At 44.6% G+C, this 17,947-nt stretch overlaps 1 protein-coding gene across 2 annotated transcripts in view; it reads right to left on the reverse strand.

The window, feature by feature from the left end:
• DMXL1 (Dmx like 1) overlaps positions 1–17,947 on the reverse strand; it is a 367,266-nt gene that overhangs the window by 13,456 nt on the left and 335,863 nt on the right. For both annotated transcript variants that reach the window (XM_033929039.1, XM_033929038.1), the window contains 6 exons: positions 13,375–13,496; positions 13,072–13,213; positions 7,022–7,082; positions 5,931–6,058; positions 4,032–4,121; positions 2,395–2,486 (listed from right to left, as the gene is read on the reverse strand). In XM_033929039.1, coding sequence (XP_033784930.1) covers positions 2,395–2,486; positions 4,032–4,121; positions 5,931–6,058; positions 7,022–7,082; positions 13,072–13,213; positions 13,375–13,496 — 635 coding nt within the window. The remainder of the gene's footprint in view (positions 1–2,394; positions 2,487–4,031; positions 4,122–5,930; positions 6,059–7,021; positions 7,083–13,071; positions 13,214–13,374; positions 13,497–17,947) is intronic.

Here is a 17,947-nt window from a genome sequence, read left to right on the forward strand (position 1 = left end):
AAGTCAACATTATCAGTATCTGAATATCATTAGCATATATGAAGGAGGAGGCTGTTGACTGAAAAGAATGAGGACCAATCTAATATCTAAGACTTAGATTTATATACCGCATCATCTCCGTTAACAAAATAAGCATCAGACAAGACAGTATTTTTTGAGTTACATAAACTTAAAATTATTAGTCAAAGATTTCCTGCTATCTGTTGAACATAAGAATTGTCGATGCTGGGTCAGACCAGTGGCTCAAGTGGCGGCCCTCTGGTTAAAGACCAGTGCCCTAACTGAGACTAGCCCTACCTGCATACGTTCTGGTTCAGTAGGAACTTGTCTAACTTTGTCTTGAATCCCTGAAGGGTGTTTTCCCCTATGACAGACTCCGGAAGAGCATTCCAGTTTTCTACACTCTCTGGGTGAAGAAGAACTTCCGCACCTCCCTCTCGTTCTCCCTTTCTTGGAGAGGGTGAACAACCTGTCTTCATCTACTAAGTCCTTGAATGTTTCGATCATGTCCCCTCTCAATCTCCTCTGTTAGAGGGAGAAAAGACCTAGTTTCTATAATCTTTCACTGTATGGCAACTCCTCCAGCACCTTAACCATCTTAGTCACTCTCCTCTGGACCCTTTTGAGTAGTACCGTGTCCTTCTTCATGTGCGGCAACCAGTGCTTGATGCAGTACTCCATGTGAGGGCGCACCATGGCCCAGTACAGCGGCATGATAACCTTTTCTGATCTGTTCGTGATCCCCTTCTTTATCATTCCTAGCGTTCTGTTTGTCCTTTTCGCCGCCGCCGCCGCACATTGTGTGGACGGCTTCATCGACTTGTTGATCATAACTCCCAAGTCTCTTTCCTGGGAGGTCTCTCCAAGTACCGCCCCGGACATCCTGCATTCGTGCATGAGATTTTTGTTACCTACATGCATCACTTTACATTTATCCACGTTGAAGCTTATCTGCCATGTCGATGCCCATTCCTCGAGAATGATTATATCACATTGCAGATCCTTGTCGACTAATGAAAAAATTATTTGATTTTCCATGAAAAAAACCCTAGTAGACCCGACAAGGCAGAGAGTGTAAACAAGAAAGAGGAGGAAGAGCTACACCAGTGAGATCTATTAGCAAGATAAGAGCCAAGCAAAGGCCTCTCTAGAAATCCTAAGTTTAGAGAACCTGCAAATAGACAGATGGCAGCTGGCTTTTCTTATATTAGCTGTTTAGCAAAGCACTTGTCTGGAACTCGTACAGGTCTGACACACACTTGATTTCAAATAGACCACCAAATCTAGATTCGCTAAGAGTCACAGGTATGTACAAAGGAGCTGCAGGCTGCCCATTTCAATTTGGCCTATTTCACAATTACAGTGGAACCTTGGTTTACGAGCATAATTCGTTCCAGAAGCATGCTCGTAAACCAAAATACTCGTATATCAAAGCAAGTTTCCCCATAGGAAATAATGGAAACTCACTTGATACGTTCCCCCCCCCCCCCCCCCGGGGCCAGTGGCGCTGCTTCCCCCCACTCGCAAAGGCCCTCCCCGCGTGAACCGGCACCCCCCGCCCGAACAACTTGAAACTTACCCCCCCGTCTGGCACCGGCACGCAGCCCACAGGACGTGCCAGTGCTGCTTGAAGAACTTCCTGCCTCTGCTGGGCCTTGAATCTCGGTGAGAGGGAGAATTAGAAGGCCTTGAGCATGCGCAGATGCATGCTCAAGGCCCAGCAGAGGCAGGAAGTTCTTCAAGCGTTACCGGCACGTCCTGTGGGCTGAGTGCCGGTGCCAGACGGGGTGTAAGTTTCAAGTTGTTCAGGCGGGGGGGCTTTTGCGAGCGGGGGGAAGCGATGCCGGTTCTCGGGGGGGGGGGGAGTTGCTCACAAATCGAGTCAACACTTGGTTTGCAAGACAAGTTTTGTGAGAATGTTTTGCTCGTCTTGCAAAACACTCGCAAACCGAGTTACTCGCAAACTGAGGTTTGACTGTATTAGAAGAGGCTGATATTTTTGGAATATATTTTTCAGAATAAAAATCTGGTTTTATAATTAATTTAATAAACTGGCAAATTAGAAAAATTCAATGGAGGTTTTAAGTTGAAAGGAGATACAGGCAATAAGTACTTAAATAGATACCCATGGAAATATAAAGAGAAAGGTGATCACTGAAGGTACAAAAAGCATTACTTTAAATCTCATTTGTTTAAAATAAAGAAAGATTGCTAAAATCTTTTACTATAAATGCATAGAAAACATTTCTGGAAAATTTGTCATTTAACGAAAAATCTTATAGATATATTCAAAAGGAAGTATACATATAAATCATTTGACAAGTGACAATATCAAATACATAAGGGGTGAACTGGTGATAACCTAAAGGCCAAATCTATTCGTAGTTCTCCTACCTGTTGTCATTAGACTGCCCAGCTGTAGCAATCAAAGAGGAGGAACTGATGAAAACAAAATCATTGGCTGTTTTGTTATGACACTGCCATGTCTGAAAAAATATAATAGACAAGTACAGAGATTAAATAATATTTCTAGTTAAAAAAAAAAAATTACACGAGTACCGTATTTTCACGCAGATAACGCGCACCCGTGTAAAACGCGCACACGGGTATAGCGCGCAGAAACCACGATTTTATGTACAAAAACTTTTGTATACCGCGCTCACGGGTATACTGCGCATGCTGCCCGACTGTCCTTTCGCCCGCCCCGACTCTCCGTGCGCTGTCCCGACTATCCGTTCACTCTCCCTGAAGGTCTGTCCCCATCCTGAAAGCCTGATGCCCCCCCCCCGACGTCCGATACATCCCCCCCCCCGGCAGGACCACTCGCACCCCCACCCCGAAGGACCGCCGACTCCCCGACAATATCGGGCCAGAAGGGAGCTCAAACCCTCCTGGCCACGGCGACCCCCTACCCCCACCCCGCACTACATTACGGGCAGGAGGGATCCCAGGCCCTCCTGCCCTCGACGCAAACCCCCCTCCCTCCAACGACCGCCCGCCCCCAAGAACCTCCGACCGCCCCCCCATCCGACCCGCGACCCCCCCTGGCCGACCCCCACGACACCCCCACCCGCCTTCCCCGTACCTTTGTGTAGTTGGGACAGACGGGAGCCAAACCCGCCTGTCCGGCAGGCAGCCAATGACGGAATGAGGCCGGATTGGCCCATCCGTCCCAAAGCTCCGCCTACTGGTGGGGCCTAAGGCGCGTGGGCCAATCAGAATAGGCCCTGGAGCCTTAGGTCCCACCTGGGGGCGCGGCCTGAGGCACATGGTCGGGTTGGGCCCATGTGCCTCAGGCCACGCCCCCAGGTGGGACCTAAGGCTCCAGGGCTTATTCTGATTGGCCCACGCGCCTTAGGCCCCACCAGTAGGCGGAGCTTTGGGACGGATGGGCCAATCCGGCCTCATTCCGTCGTTGGCTGCCTGCCGGACAGGCGGGTTTGGCTCCCGTCTGTCCGGCCAACTACCAAAGGTACGGGGAAGGGGGTGGGGGTGTCGTGGGGGTCGGCCAGGGGGGTCGCGGGTCGGCTGGGGGGGGCGGTCGGAGGTTCTTGGGGGGGGGGGCGGTCGTTGGAGGGAGGGGGGGTTGCGTCGAGGGCAGGAGGGCCTGGGATCCCTCCTGCCCGTAATGTAGTGCGGGGTGGGGGTAAGGGGTCGCCGTGGCCAGGAGGGTTTGGGCTCCCTCCTGGCCCGATATTGTCGGGGAGTTGGGGAGTCGGCTGGGCAAGAGGGCTTGGGCTCCCTCTTGCTCCGATCGTGGATACAGGTGCGGGTGGGAGCGCGTGCGAGCGGTCGTTCGGGGTGGGGGTGCGAGCGGTCCTGCTGGGGGGGTGAATCGGGCGTCGGGCGGGGTGGGAACTATGTAAAAAAATTTTTGTATACCGCGCTCACGCGTATAACGCGCGAGGGGTATGCGCGGTAGGTAAAAACGCGTATAACGCGCGCGTTATATGCGTGAAAATACGGTAGTTCATGTTTGACATTAGACACTGCACATTACTGAAAATATGCAAGATCAATAATTCATTTACCAGGTAGGGTTTAGAGAGGCTTCCAGCAGGTGAACACTTCCAGTTTGTCTGATACAGATATATATATCCATCACCATCAACAATCCCAAACTAAAGACAAATAAAGACAAAAAAAATAAGTATTTTAAAAATATTCATGATTATATTTCATTTATAAATCTTTATTGAGTTTTCAAAGCTGCCAAAAAGTGCAATACAATATACATACATACAAATAATAATAATCAAATAAGCACTTATAATCAATCAGTATCAATACAACAATAAAACCCCCCTACCCAACCGACATTTTCATCAGGAAATAAAGTCACACAAAAGATAAATCCCCCTCCCCATCCCCCCCGGATGTGTGTATATTATACCAACAGACCTACCACGTGCCTGTTCCAGGCTTTCTTAAATTCAGACACGGTCTTTGTCTCTACCACCACTACTATGAGACTATTCCATGCATCTACCATGCTTTCTGTGAAAAAGTATTTACTTATATTACTCCTGAGTCTATCACGATAAAACAATCCCCCCCCCCGGCAGCTGGATAGAAGCCTACTCCCCCCCCGCCGCCATCAAACAACCCCCAGAAACACATCCCCCGGTAGCAGGAGGAGCCTTAAATGCCTGGGCCAATCAGAGCCTTAGGCCCCTCCCTGGTGCATCCCAGAATGCACCGGGAAGGGGAAAGTCTGTCATTTTGAAGAGGGAATAGGCATCCCTACAGCCTGCCTTCCTTAAGAAGGGGGGGGGGGGCAGGAGGGGTCATCGGAGGAACGATAGCGGCAAGGGGAAGGAGTGGGCATCCCTCTGGCTGGCCTTCTTGAAGAATGCTTGGGGTTGGGGAGCGGGGGGGTTTGTCGGGAGCATGACGGTGGCGGAGTGAAGGAGTGGGTATCCCTCCTACTGCTGGGGCAGAGTTGCTTTCTGGTGTAGGTGGGAATGGGCATCCCTCCTGCTGCTGGGGGGGAGAGGGGCTGCTTAACGGTGGTGGAAGGGAGTGGACATCCTTCCAGCTACTTAGGGTGTGTGTGTTGGGAGGGGGGATTGTTTGATGTCAGCAGCGAGAGGTATTGGGCATCCTTCCTGCTGCCGGGGGGGGGGATTGTTTTACGGTGGTGGGGGGGAGGGATTTGGCATCCCTCCCACTGCTGGGCAGTGGGGGGGCTTTTCAGCGGCGGTGAGAGGGAGTGGGCATCTCTCCTACCGATCTTTGTTTAGGGACCTTTTTTTTAATCTGTGAGTTTTCTGCGCATGTGCTGATCGCAAACACCAGTGACTCTTCCCATGCATATTTAGCAACCCTCTCTCTGTAAACCTCATTTGCATGCGTGGATTTTAAAGAATGACTCATCTTTTGGAAAATCGTTATAATAGTGGCCCATCGGATTTTACCCCAAACAGAGATTCTTCCCCTGAGTGACTAAGAGGAACGTAATGAGAAAGATAAGCCTCTTCCCTCTCTCTAAGCTAAGTTTCAATAAGACACAAAAATTCACAGTGTAGAGATGTCAAGATATCAAACAACAGAAGTCTATGTACTAGAACTAAACTAAACCAATGTGTAGCTGCACCAATCAACAAAGCAGCCTGGGATAAACAATCAGTAAAAACTCTCATATCTCAAGCCTTCAAATTCCATTGCAATTGTTGTGGTCTGTTGCCCCAAAACACTAGAATAGCCACTTGTTCTAAATTCTTATTACCAAAAGTACCATACACAATCAAAGAAATAAGTGAAACATATAGAATAAGAAAGGTATAAGAAAGCAGATAAAGGCTATGTCATCATTAATGCTCCTGAAGTTTCACCTCAAGGAACTCCAAGAAAGACACTAAAACTTGTATGTATTTAAGAAAAAAAAATCAACCGAAAAAATTTTTAAAAAAGAAAACCTGATTGTATACCTTATTTCCTTGGTGACTAAATCTTATGCGAGTCACTCTTGAGTTCCCTCCAGGCCGAAAACATGCAATTTGCTGTGAATGGCCCCACTCAAACATTCTTACACTACCGTCCTGAGCACCTGTTAGATCTGCATAAAAAACAATGCAAAAATAGACATGACTTTAAAAAAATTAACACTTCCTAAAAGATATTAATATCTAGTTGAATATCCCACTTTTTTTTCAATAAAAACTCAAAGGACAGATGGCCAAATTACAGGTTCAGAGGTTTAACTTAGTGTAGACAATGTAACATTCTAGATAGTACCCCCTTCCATACATTCCAATTTTGCCTCCCATTCAGTTCAACCCCTCAAATCATGCATCAGCTTTGAAAAGCAGAAAAATCTGAAGTTCCTCTTAAGTCTTACTGCCATATAAGGTGTGATGCAATACCTGCCGATTCAAAATTTGGGGGTGGGATGGGGTAGAATGGGGCATGTAGGAGGGTAGAGACAAAAACGACAGAAAACAAAGATATTTTACAATCTGATAAAGTCTTTATTCTGATTAAAACTAAGGCTAATTTCATCTAAATAAAGTTAAAATGAAGCTAAAGTAACTGAACTGATAATATGCCCACATCTCTTAATTGCATTTAAATTCCTTGACAAAGAGAGGATGTACATTAATTAGTTTATTTTGAGAATTTATAGCCCACCAATTGAGATGATTTTTGGCAGGTTAACAGCCACATTTGAAAGAATCATATAAAAATGCACAAACATTGAAACACAAAATAGCATAAGAACATAAAATAAGAACACAAGAATAGCAAAACTATAATCAATTAATGGGATGAATTTAGGAAAATTTAACACATTTTTATTTTTATCCAGTGTAGGAAAAAATATATTGTTTATTCCATAATATTTAATTCCCCACCAAAACCTATAAGCTAGGAGGGTTTAGAGTTTCTAGAAAATGTTGGTATGAATTGAAATACATTAAAAAATTTCTCAAAAATGTAAAAACTAAGACTACCGATGTAGTAACTGATACTCAGTCTACAATATATCTACATACCAAAATAAAAAGGACTCAAAACTTACAGTATGGTAGTGTTGGATGAGAGGCCATTCTTCTGACATTGTTAAGAAGCTTCTTGATCATCTGTTAAAAATATACTTTGTTAAATAATGGCAATGCATGTAGGGGTCCTTTTATTAAGGTGCGCTAACTGATTTAGCGCCTGCTAAAGATTAGTGTGTGCTAATTGCTAAGATGCCCATAGGTATATAATGGATGTCTTAGCATTTAGGTCCTGATTCTGTATAGGACGCCCAGGAGAGGTGTCCTATACAGAATCGGGCCTACACTAACCCCGATTCTGTAACCGGCGTCCATGTTACAGATGCCTGTTAGAGAATCAGGTTAATGAGTAGACACGCGGCAAGGGATAAGTATAGCGGCCGCCTGTCCGATCGCCGGCAGGAGGGTGCCCAACTCCTCCTGCCGGAACACCCCCCCAAACTTGTAATCGCCGGCAGGAGGGTGCCTATGAGCCTGGGCCAATCACACCTTAGGGTTAGTGGGGATGGGCAGACCCGCTATGCCTAAGGCCTGATTGGTCCAGGCTTTTAGAGCCTGGGCCAATCAGGCCTTAGACTTAGCGGGGATGGGCCTGGAAGGGGCAGGCCCGTCTCATTTTGACGAGGCAGACCTATCGGCTGGATGGCAGCAAGACCCGTCCAGCCGACCAACATTTAAAGGTTAGTTGAGGGAGGGAGGTTAGTTGGGGGGGAGGTCGTTAGCATGGGGGGTCTGGAGGGGGTTCGGCTTTCCGGCAGGAGGAGTTGGGCACCCTCCTGCCGGCGATTACGAGTTTGTGGGGGGGGGGGGGGTGTTCCGGCAGGAGGAGTTGGGCACCCTCCTGCCGGCGATTACGAGTTTGGGGGGGGGTGTTCTGGCAGGAGGAGTTGGGCACCCTCCTGCCGGCGATTACGAGTTTGGGGGGGGGGGGTGTTCCAGCAGGAGGAGTTGGGCACCCTCCTGCCGGCGATTATGAGTTTGGGGGGGTGTTCCGGCAGGAGGAGTTGGGCACCCTCCTGCCGGCGATTACGAGTTTGGGGGGGGGTGTTCTGGCAGGAGGAGTTGGGCATCCTCCTGCCGACGATTACGAGTTTGGGGGGGGTGTTCCAGCAGGAGGAGTTGGGCACCCTCCTGCCGGCGATTATGAGTTTGGGGGGGTGTTCCGGCAGGAGGAGTTGGGCACCCTCCTGCCGGCGATTATGAGTTTGGGGGGGTGTTCCGGCAGGAGGAGTTGGGCACCCTCCTGCCGACGATTACGAATTTGGGGGGGTGGCATTCCGGCAGGAGCGGTTCGGCACCCTCCTGCTGGTGATCGGACAGGCAGCCGCGGCCGCTATACTTATTGCGGCAGGGAGAGCCCTTGCTGCGATAAGTATAGCGGCCGTGTCTACTTACAATGTAGACCAGCATTTTGCTGGCCTACATTTTAAGCGTCTCTTCCTCTACTAGGGAGACGCGTAGGGCCGCCTAGGTTCGCATAAGGCCCTTAGACGAGATTAGGCGACTTGCGGGCCTCCCTAGGCTCCCAGAGGTGCCTTCAATATAGGCGGCCTGCCTGGGGAGCATTTTTTTTTAAAACGTGCATCCCGATTGATTGTAGGACGTCTACAGCTGCCTAAAATCGGGACGGCACTTTGCAGAATCAGGGCCTTAGTGCGCACTAATCTTTAATAAAAGGACCCCACAATTAATTAAAAAAGTAACTAGTGATGAAAAAATTATTGTGAGGCTCTTTTAGTGTATGTTATCTACCATAGGACCCATCTTATTCTTATAAGCCCTGGTGCTTATAATGTACACTAAAAAAAAACCTTAATGCACTATTTCACTGATAATTTCAAATACACTACTAGGTGTTTTTATTTAATGTATGAACTTGGGCTATAAGCCTTCAACACCTAATATTAGTAGGACCTTTACATAGGGTTACCATTTTTTTCTCTGGGAAACCCTGGACACATGACCTCACTCCGCCCTGCCTCCAGCCCCAGAGCCCATTGGAATAATACTGAACTGGAATCTTGATTTTACTAAGATCTCTCTTAGTCCTGATCTTCCTCAGCTCAACGATGAAGTGATCAAAGACTTAAGCACAGATCAAAGCTATGGTATTTAAATAAGATTACACTCAGAACTTGTTTTTGCAAATTACTACAACCCTTACTGCATATAAATTTATTCATTCATAATTAAAATTAAAGAAAAATTAAAGAAAAAGTGTGCTCAGTGCTCCAACAACTAGATCAGTGTGAAGGTGACCAGTGCATTGCAGCACTCAGTTCCTCATTTCATCCACCACTATTATCCTAATAACAACATTCCAAAGTAAATGTAAATATTTTACTTATGGTAATAGGAAAGATGTAATCACTCTAGTATGACATGTGGTACTCGGTGTGAAGACTCCATGTAAACATATGGCAATCAAGTAGCTGACTGTTATAATGAAAGTGGAGCATAGAGGCAGTTGTGCGCTTCTCGGTTCCTCACTACACCCCCCAGTGTCCATAAAAACAAAAACTATAATTCTAAAAGTTAAATGTTCCAAGTTCAATTATGTGGCTACAAATGAAGTTTAGATTATTTGTAAGTTCAAATAAATATTACTTTAATTTCTACATACGAGGTTTCTTCAAAAAGTTTCATATTATCGAGGGAAATGGTTGGGGTGGCTCTCCTTGCAGGTAGTGGGAGAGTTGTTATGCTGTGGTGAAGATGGCTGCTAAACATATAATTTGCACCAAAGAGTAACGAAAAAAGTTATGCAATTTGTTTTTGAGATATTTAATAAAGAATATTTAAAAATATATAAGTGCAGAAACATTTTGAAGATCCATTGTATTTCAACTGTGATTTGATGTAGGTAAGATTCACTTTAAGTAGTTTCTGAAGACAGAATTAGATTCAGAATGGTCACTAGTAATTTGTAAAGTTTGAAAAAAAGAACCCCTAAAATTGGCGCACACTGTTATAATGCTCTGTATCATTCCATGGTGCAGCTGCACCTTGAATACTATGTACAGTTCTGGTTGCCACATCTCAGAAAAGATATAGAGGAATTAGAAAAAATATAAAGAAGGGTGACAAAAATGATAAAGAGAATGGGACAACTATGAGGAAAGGCTAAAGTGGCTAGGGATCTTCATTTTTTAAAATTTTTATTTAGGTATTTATATACTGCCTACAAAGGTTAACTAGATGGATTACAATCAGGTACTCAAACATTTTCCCTATCTGTCCCGGTGGGCTCACAATCTATCTAATGCACCTGGGGCAATGGAGGATTGAGTGACTTGCCCAGGGTCACAAGAAGAAGCGCAGGGTTTGAACCCATCTTCAGGTTGGAGAAGAGACGGCTCAGGGGAAATATCATAGTTTTATAAAATAAGAACATAAGAACATAAGAACTGCCATCACCGGATCAGACCTTCGGTCCATCAAGTCCGGCGATCCGCACACGCGGAGGCCCCGCCAGGTGTACACCTGGCGTAATTTATAGTCCACCATATCTTTATATGCCTCTCTTAAGGAGATATGCATCTAGTTTGCTCTTGAAGCCTAGGACGGTCGATTCCGCAATAATCTCCTCTGGGAGGGCATTCCAGGTGTCAACCACTCTCTGAGTGAAGCAGAACTTCCTGATATTAGTCCTGAACCTGTCCCCCCTCAGCTTCATTCCATGTCCTCTAGTCCGTGTCAAATTGGACAGTGTAAATAATCTTCTCTGCTCTATTTTGTCGATTCCTTTCAGTATTTTGAAGGTCTCGATCATATCCCCACGCATTCTCCTTTTCTCAAGGGAGAACAATCCCAGTGTTATAAGTCTATCCTCATATTCCAGTCTCTCCATACCCTTCACCAGTTTTGTTGCTCGTCTCTGCACCCTCTCCAGCAGTTTTATATCCTTCTTTAGGTAGGGAGACCAATGTTGGACGCAGTATTCCAAGTGTGGTCTGACCATTGCCCTATAAAGCGGCATTATAACTTTCTCCGATCTACTCGAGATTCCTTTCTTTATCATGCCCAACATTCTATTTGCCTTCTTTGCCGCTGCCGCGCATTGTGCCGACGGCTTCAGGGTCTTATCTATCAGTACACCCAGGTCCCTTTCTTGTTCACTCTTCCCCAGAGTTGCACCTGACATTGTATACTCGTATTCCTTATTCTTATTGCCTAAATGCATTACCTTGCATTTCTCCACATTGAACTTCATCTGCCATTTCTCCGCCCATGTTTCTAACCGACACAAGTCGCTCTGGAGTTTCTCTCTATCCTCCTGCGATCTGATTGCCCGGCATAGTTTTGTATCGTCTGCAAACTTGATGATCTCACTGGATGTTCCTTCCTCCAGGTCATTGATATAAATATTAAAAAGGATCGGCCCAAGTACCGAGCCCTGGGGTACACCACTAGTCACTTGTGGTGTGGAATGAGTGTACGTGAATTGCATGTGTACTCTTTCCCAAAATATTAGGACTAGGGGGCATGCAATGAAGTTACTAAGTAGTAGATTTTAAACAAATATTTCTTCACTTAACATATAATTGGAAGACTGGGCATCCAAATAGCAGAAGATATTTAATGTGGACAAATGCAAAGTGATGTACATTGGGAAGAATAACCCAAATCATAGCTACCAGATGCTAGGGTCCACCTTGGGAGGGTCAGTGCCTCCCCAAAAAGATCTGGGTGTTACTGTAGCAAATACACCGAAACCTTCTGCCCAATGAATGGCAGCAATCAAAAAAGCAAACAAGATACTAGGAATTATTAGAACAGGGATGGAAAACAAGACTAAAAATGTTATTATGCCTCTGTAGCATTCCATGGTGTGACCTCACCTTGAGTATTATGTTCAATTCTGGTTGCCTTATTTCAAAAAAGATATAGTGGAACTAAAAGGTTCAAAGAATATCAACCAAAACAATAAAGGGGATGGAATACCTCTCGTGTGAGGAAAGACTAAAGAGGTTAGGGTTCTTCAGCTTGGAAAAGAGACAGCTGAGGGGAGATATGATTGAGGTCTACAAAATCCTGAGTGGTGTAGAATTGATTGTGGATTGATTTTTTACTCCATCAAAAATTACAAAGACTAGGGGACACGCAAAGTTACAGGAAGATACTTTTAAAACCAATAGGAGGAATTATTTTTTTATTCAGAGAATAGTTAAGCTCTGGAATGCCAGAGGATGTGGTAATTGTGGTTAATGTACCTGGTTTTAAAAAAGATTGTTGCAGGTGTCCGGGTCTCGCTACATCTGAATAGGGAGAACCGATGTTTCAGCCATCATGCTGTGGCTTTCTTCAGGGTATGCTGTGAGGTCTGCAGTTTGTCTTTATATATAGTAGGTCCTGTAACTTGATTGGCTAGGGATTGAGGCAGGAAAGTCCATTGGTCATGAACCTTTAAAATAAGGTTTGGATAAGTTCCTGGAGGAAAAGTCCATTAGTCTGCTATTGAGACAGATATGGGTGAAGCCACTGCTTGCCCTGGATTGGTAGCACGTAATGTTACTAGCATTTAGGTTTTTGCCAGGTACTTGTGACTTAGATTGGCCACCATGAAGTCAGGATACTGGGCTAGATGGGCCATTGGTCTGACCCAGTAAGGCTATTCTTATATCCTTATGTAATTAAACTCTGGAATTTGTTGCCAGAAAATGTGGTAAAAGCAGTTAACTTAGAAGGGTTTATAAAACGTTTGGATAATTTCCCAAAGGATATCCAGAATGATTGCATATAAGAACATAAGAACATATGAAATAAATTTGCAAAAAATGTATGACATGAATGCAAATTATCCCATACATATGGTTGAGAAACACTGTTGTTAAGTAATAACAGGAATGACAATCGCTATACTGATTTTAGAGTACTGTAAAATATTTTGCTCACCGTATCGGATATTTTGAGCACAGTATCAGTTTATAAAACTGGCGCATGCTAGAAAAGTCTCTTCAGATATTAGGGAAGTTACAGCAAATTTTTACATGGGTTGCATAAAAATTAGAGTGCTTTGAAACTCTGAAGGCAGATAAACTAATATATACTGATGCTTAATTTCACTTACCACAGAAGCACCTCTACCTGTTTGCGTACCACCAAGCCATGGCATGTTGATCGGAGTTCCAGGATTACTGTGTGTATAGGGTGTACTACCCTGACCAGTTGCTAGATCATCACGAGTATGTATTACCAGGAAATCATCTGTCCTGCAAATTTTACATTAATTACCAGAGCATAACGTTACATTCTAGAAAAGAATTTCCTTATTAGAAATACAATGAATTGTTTTATCAAAGCATTTTTAACTTAGGGATACAATTAGAAAATAGTTAGGAAAATGTATTTATTAATCATGAGAGAAATGTACCCTTTTGTTTCCACCTCCATTTCATCATCTGCCCAGGAATAGATCTGTGTAGCTAGAATCCCAGACACATCAAGCTCTTGAACATCATGACTGGAAGCTATTGCTATGCAATTCCTGTTTGCCTAGAATATATGAACATTTGATAAAGATTTAAAATTGTGATTAACTGTACTGCTAAACAAAAAAAAAATGGAGAAAGACAACACATAAGGGCCATTTTATTTATTTTTGTACAGCAGTATCATACAATATAAACTTTAAAAGGGGTAGTGTTTGTCTAGTGCAGTGTTTAGCATTTTTTTTGCTACTTCAGCTTGTCTGCGGTGTTCATTGCGCACAGGTTTAAAGGCAATAGACTGTTTTCAGTCCAATTCTTTATATGTGAGTTTGCAAACCATTAAACATGGACCGTGTAGGGTCCGGTTGGATTTTTATCACTGTATTTTTTATCATTGTACTTTTTTACTTGAATTTTCATGGTTTTATGTGTCAGTGTTCAATAAATTATCTCCAGAACATCTGTATCCACAGTTTTTGTTTTCATTAGTGCAGTGTTTCCCAACTTCTTCAGGTCTAGTACCTCCTAAATTGAACAAATTTCAACCCAGTACCCTTGAGCTCTGAGCAGCAGAGATTTGAAATGAACATTTTATTGTTAAACAGTTAACTAGCAATATATCTAATAAATACAGGTCACTGCAGCTGGCTTGCAGAATAAGACACAGTTGGTATGATCTGTTATAATTTACATGCATATAAACTGTTTGCCCCTTAACAGCTGGCGTGTTATTTTTACAAACTGAGTAGACATGACCTATTTATAAGAACAGGAGAAAAAGTTCTTTACATAGTTGCCCATAGTGACTAATCCAGTTTCATCTTTTCTCTGGGAAAATGAAACAAGAAGACAGATTAGTCACTATGGTCCAGATTCTGTAAATGGATTTGTTATCAGCAGCAGCCTAAAAAAAAGCTGCCAATGCCAGGGTTTTAATGACACAGAAGTAGAGATGGTGAAATCAAGACATACATGTTTGCTTTTATGGGGAGAGAGAAAGAGAAAGAAAGAGAGAGCGAGCGAGCGAGCGCGAGAGAGAGAATTTCTAGGCCCACCTGAATAAATTGCATATATAGCTAACATCTTATGAACTCCAGAAGGAAGCTTTCTTTGGTACAATGCAAATACTTAGGCAAGCATTAGCAGCAAATTTTAGAAACTGAGTTCATACTCCACATACCCTGGCTTAAGAGTAAGGTACATTACTGTCACAGTATGCACAAAAATAAACCATTCAGACAATGTCCTTGTACCCATTGAATGGTAAATCAGACTCCATCTGAGTCTGCTGTCAAAGGGGGAGTGAAATCAGCCAAGAAAAATTGCGGTGCTAGAAGGCAGTTGGGGCAGAGCCTGAAAAAACACAACTTCTAGGCTCAGCGGAAAATTTTGAACTGGAGACCACGAGGGGATGCGCCCCCTAGTGGAGCAGGAAGGCACGCATGCGTGGAGCAGCAGAGCAAACTTAAATCTTCAATCAAGTTTGCTTGAAAATGCTTCCGCATCGGGGCTCCGTAGATGACGTCACCCACATGTGAGAATATCATGCCTGCTTGTCCTGGGATAATGACTTTAACGCAGCATCCCTGGACTTGGTCCATGTTAAAATGGAAATCTGCTGCACAAGGCCTCAAAATCTGCATGGTCTATTGCAGCTAGAGAAATACTGAGGAACTGAAGGCAGCACCAGCAAACCCCCTCCCCTTAAGTGGAGTTAATTCAGCTCTGAGCTTTTTTCTTTTGGCAGAGACACATAACCCACTCGTTTGATTTGTCTGGCACGGACAACAAGGAATGGAACTGAATTAAAGAAACAAACCCCCCAAAAAAATTAAATAGAAAAGGATTTTTGAAATAAAAACAAGGAATGAATGAAACATGGATATTTCCTCAATTTGAATTAAAAAAAAAAAAAAAGTTGGCCTAGCTCCATTGTACTCTCCCATCAAACAAATGAAAATACAAGATTCCCACTTAGTTCATATATATAGTCCTTCATCTAAAATCAATTGTACATGTTTATTTTTACACTTCTAGGCAACGTACAATCCATTCTTGTAATTTGTGGTAATATGGTTCCCAAAAATGTTTGCAAACTGTGAAATCATGAATCATGAATCATGGGAAAATAGAGGTTAGATTCCAGCAGTACATGTTGTGCCTCAAAACCAGGAGAGTGAGCAATGGATCCTATTGGGAAAATAGGGTTAGGTTCCTGCATGGGATAGCACTTGGAATACCTGCAGATGCTTGTAATTCACTTTCTGGATACTTGGGGCCTGGAAGCAAATGCCTGACTGCGAAATGAAAGTGAAAGCAACGAAAGCTATTTTTTTTAAGGGGCCAGTCTGCGAATATATGAACACAGTGGCGCAAAAGCACAGTTACTTACCGTAACAGGTGTTATCCAGGGACAGCAGGCAGATATTCTTGACTGATGGGTGACGGCACCGACGGAGCCCCGGTACGGACACTTTTAGAGTGATTGCACTCTAAGAACTTAGAAAGTTCTAGATGCCGCACCGCGCATGCACGAGTGCCTTCCCGCCCGACACAGGCACGCGGTCCCCAGTTATGATAAGCCAGCTAAGAAGCCAACCCGGGGAGGTGGGAGGGATGCAAGAATATCTGCCTGCTGTCCCTGGATAACACCTGTTACGGTAAGTAACTGTGCTTTATCCCAGGACAAGCAGGCAGCATATTCTTGACTGATGGGTGACCTCCAAGCTAACAAAAAGAGGGATGGAGGGAAGGTTGGCCATTAGGAAAACAAATTTTGCAAAACAGATTGGCCGAAGTGTCCATCCCGTCTGGAGAATGCATCCAGACAATAATGAGATGCAAAAGTATGAACTGAGGACCAAGTGGCAGCTTTGCAGATTTCCTCAATAGGAGTGGACCGGAGGAAAGCTACAGATGCTGCCATAGCTCGGACTCTATGGGCCGTGACAGAACCTTCCAGTGTCAGTCCGGTCTGAGCATAACAGAATGAAATGCACGCTGCCAGCCAATTAGACAACGTACGTTTAGAAACAGGACGTCCCAATTTATTCGGATCAAAGGACAAAAAGAGTTGGGGAGATGATCTGTGGGGCTTAGTACGGTCTAAATAGTAAGCCAAAGCCCGTTTACAGTCCAAAGTATGCAGAGCCTGTTCTCCAGAATGTGAGTGAGGTTTCGGAAAGAAGACAGGCAGAACAATGGATTGGTTGAGATGAAATTCAGAGACAACCTTAGGGAGAAACTTTGGATGTGTGCGCAGAACCACCTTGTCATGATGAAAGACAGTAAAAGGTGGATCTGCAACTAGTGCATGAAGCTCACTGACCCTCCTGGCAGAGGTAAGAGCAATAAGGAAAAGTACCTTCCAAGTGAGAAACTTGAAAGAAGCGGTAGCCAAAGGTTCAAATGGAGGCTTCATCAAGGCGGAAAGAACTACATTAAGATCCCAGATAACAGGAGGGGCTTTAATAGGTGGTTTCACATTAAAAAGACCCCGCATGAACCTAGACACCAAGGGATGAGCTGAGAGGAGCTTTCCATGGACTGGCTCATGAAACGCTGCAATAGCACTTAAGTGGACTCTGACTGAAGAAGACTTGAGGCCAGAGTCAGACAAAGAAAGGAGATAATCCAACAAGATTTCCACTGCAAGGGAAGTGGGATCATGATGATGGAGGAGACACCAGGAAGAAAAACGTGTCCACTTCTGATGGTAACATTGCAGAGTGGCAGGTTTCCTGGAGGCATCCAGAATTGACCGAACAGGCTGAGATAAAAGTGTATCATGAGAAGTCAGCCCGAGAGATACCAAGCTGTCAGGTGCAGAGACTGGAGGTTGGGATGTAGAAGGGTCTCCTGCTGTTGTGTAAGCAGAGAAGGAAACAGTGGAAGAAGAAAAGGTTCCCTGGAACTGAGTTGAAGTAGAAGGGAGAACCAATGTTGCCTGGGCCACCTTGGAGCAATCAGAATCATGGTGGCTCGTTCCCTCTTGAGCTTGAACAAGGTTCTCAACATGAGAGGTAGAGGAGGGAAAGCATACAGAAACAGATTGAACCAGTCGAGGAGAAATGCATCCGCTGCCAGACGGTGAGGAGAGTAGAGTCTGGAGCAGAATAGGGGCAGCTGGTGATTGTGAGGAGCTGCAAAGAGGTCTATCTGAGGAGTGCCCCATTGAGTGAAGATGGACTGCAGAGTGAGAGGATCGAGTGTCCACTCGTGAGGCTGGAGAACTCTGCTGAGCTTGTCCGCCAAGGAATTCTGTTCTCCCTGAATGTAGATAGCTTTCAGGAATAGATGGTGATTTATGGCCCAAGTCCAGATCTTCTGGGCTTCCTGGCACAAGAGGTGAGAGCCCGTCCCACCCTGCTTGTTGATGTAGTACATCGCAACTTGATTGTCTGTGCACAGCAGGAGAACTTGAGGAAATAGAAGATGTTGAAAGGCCTTGAGGGCATAAAACATCGCTCTGAGTTCCAGGAAATTGATGTGATGCTTCTTTTCCCGGGCTGTCCA

Source organism: Geotrypetes seraphini, chromosome 1 (genome assembly GCF_902459505.1).
Source record: "Geotrypetes seraphini chromosome 1, aGeoSer1.1, whole genome shotgun sequence".
NCBI classification, from domain to species: domain Eukaryota; kingdom Metazoa; phylum Chordata; class Amphibia; order Gymnophiona; family Dermophiidae; genus Geotrypetes; species Geotrypetes seraphini.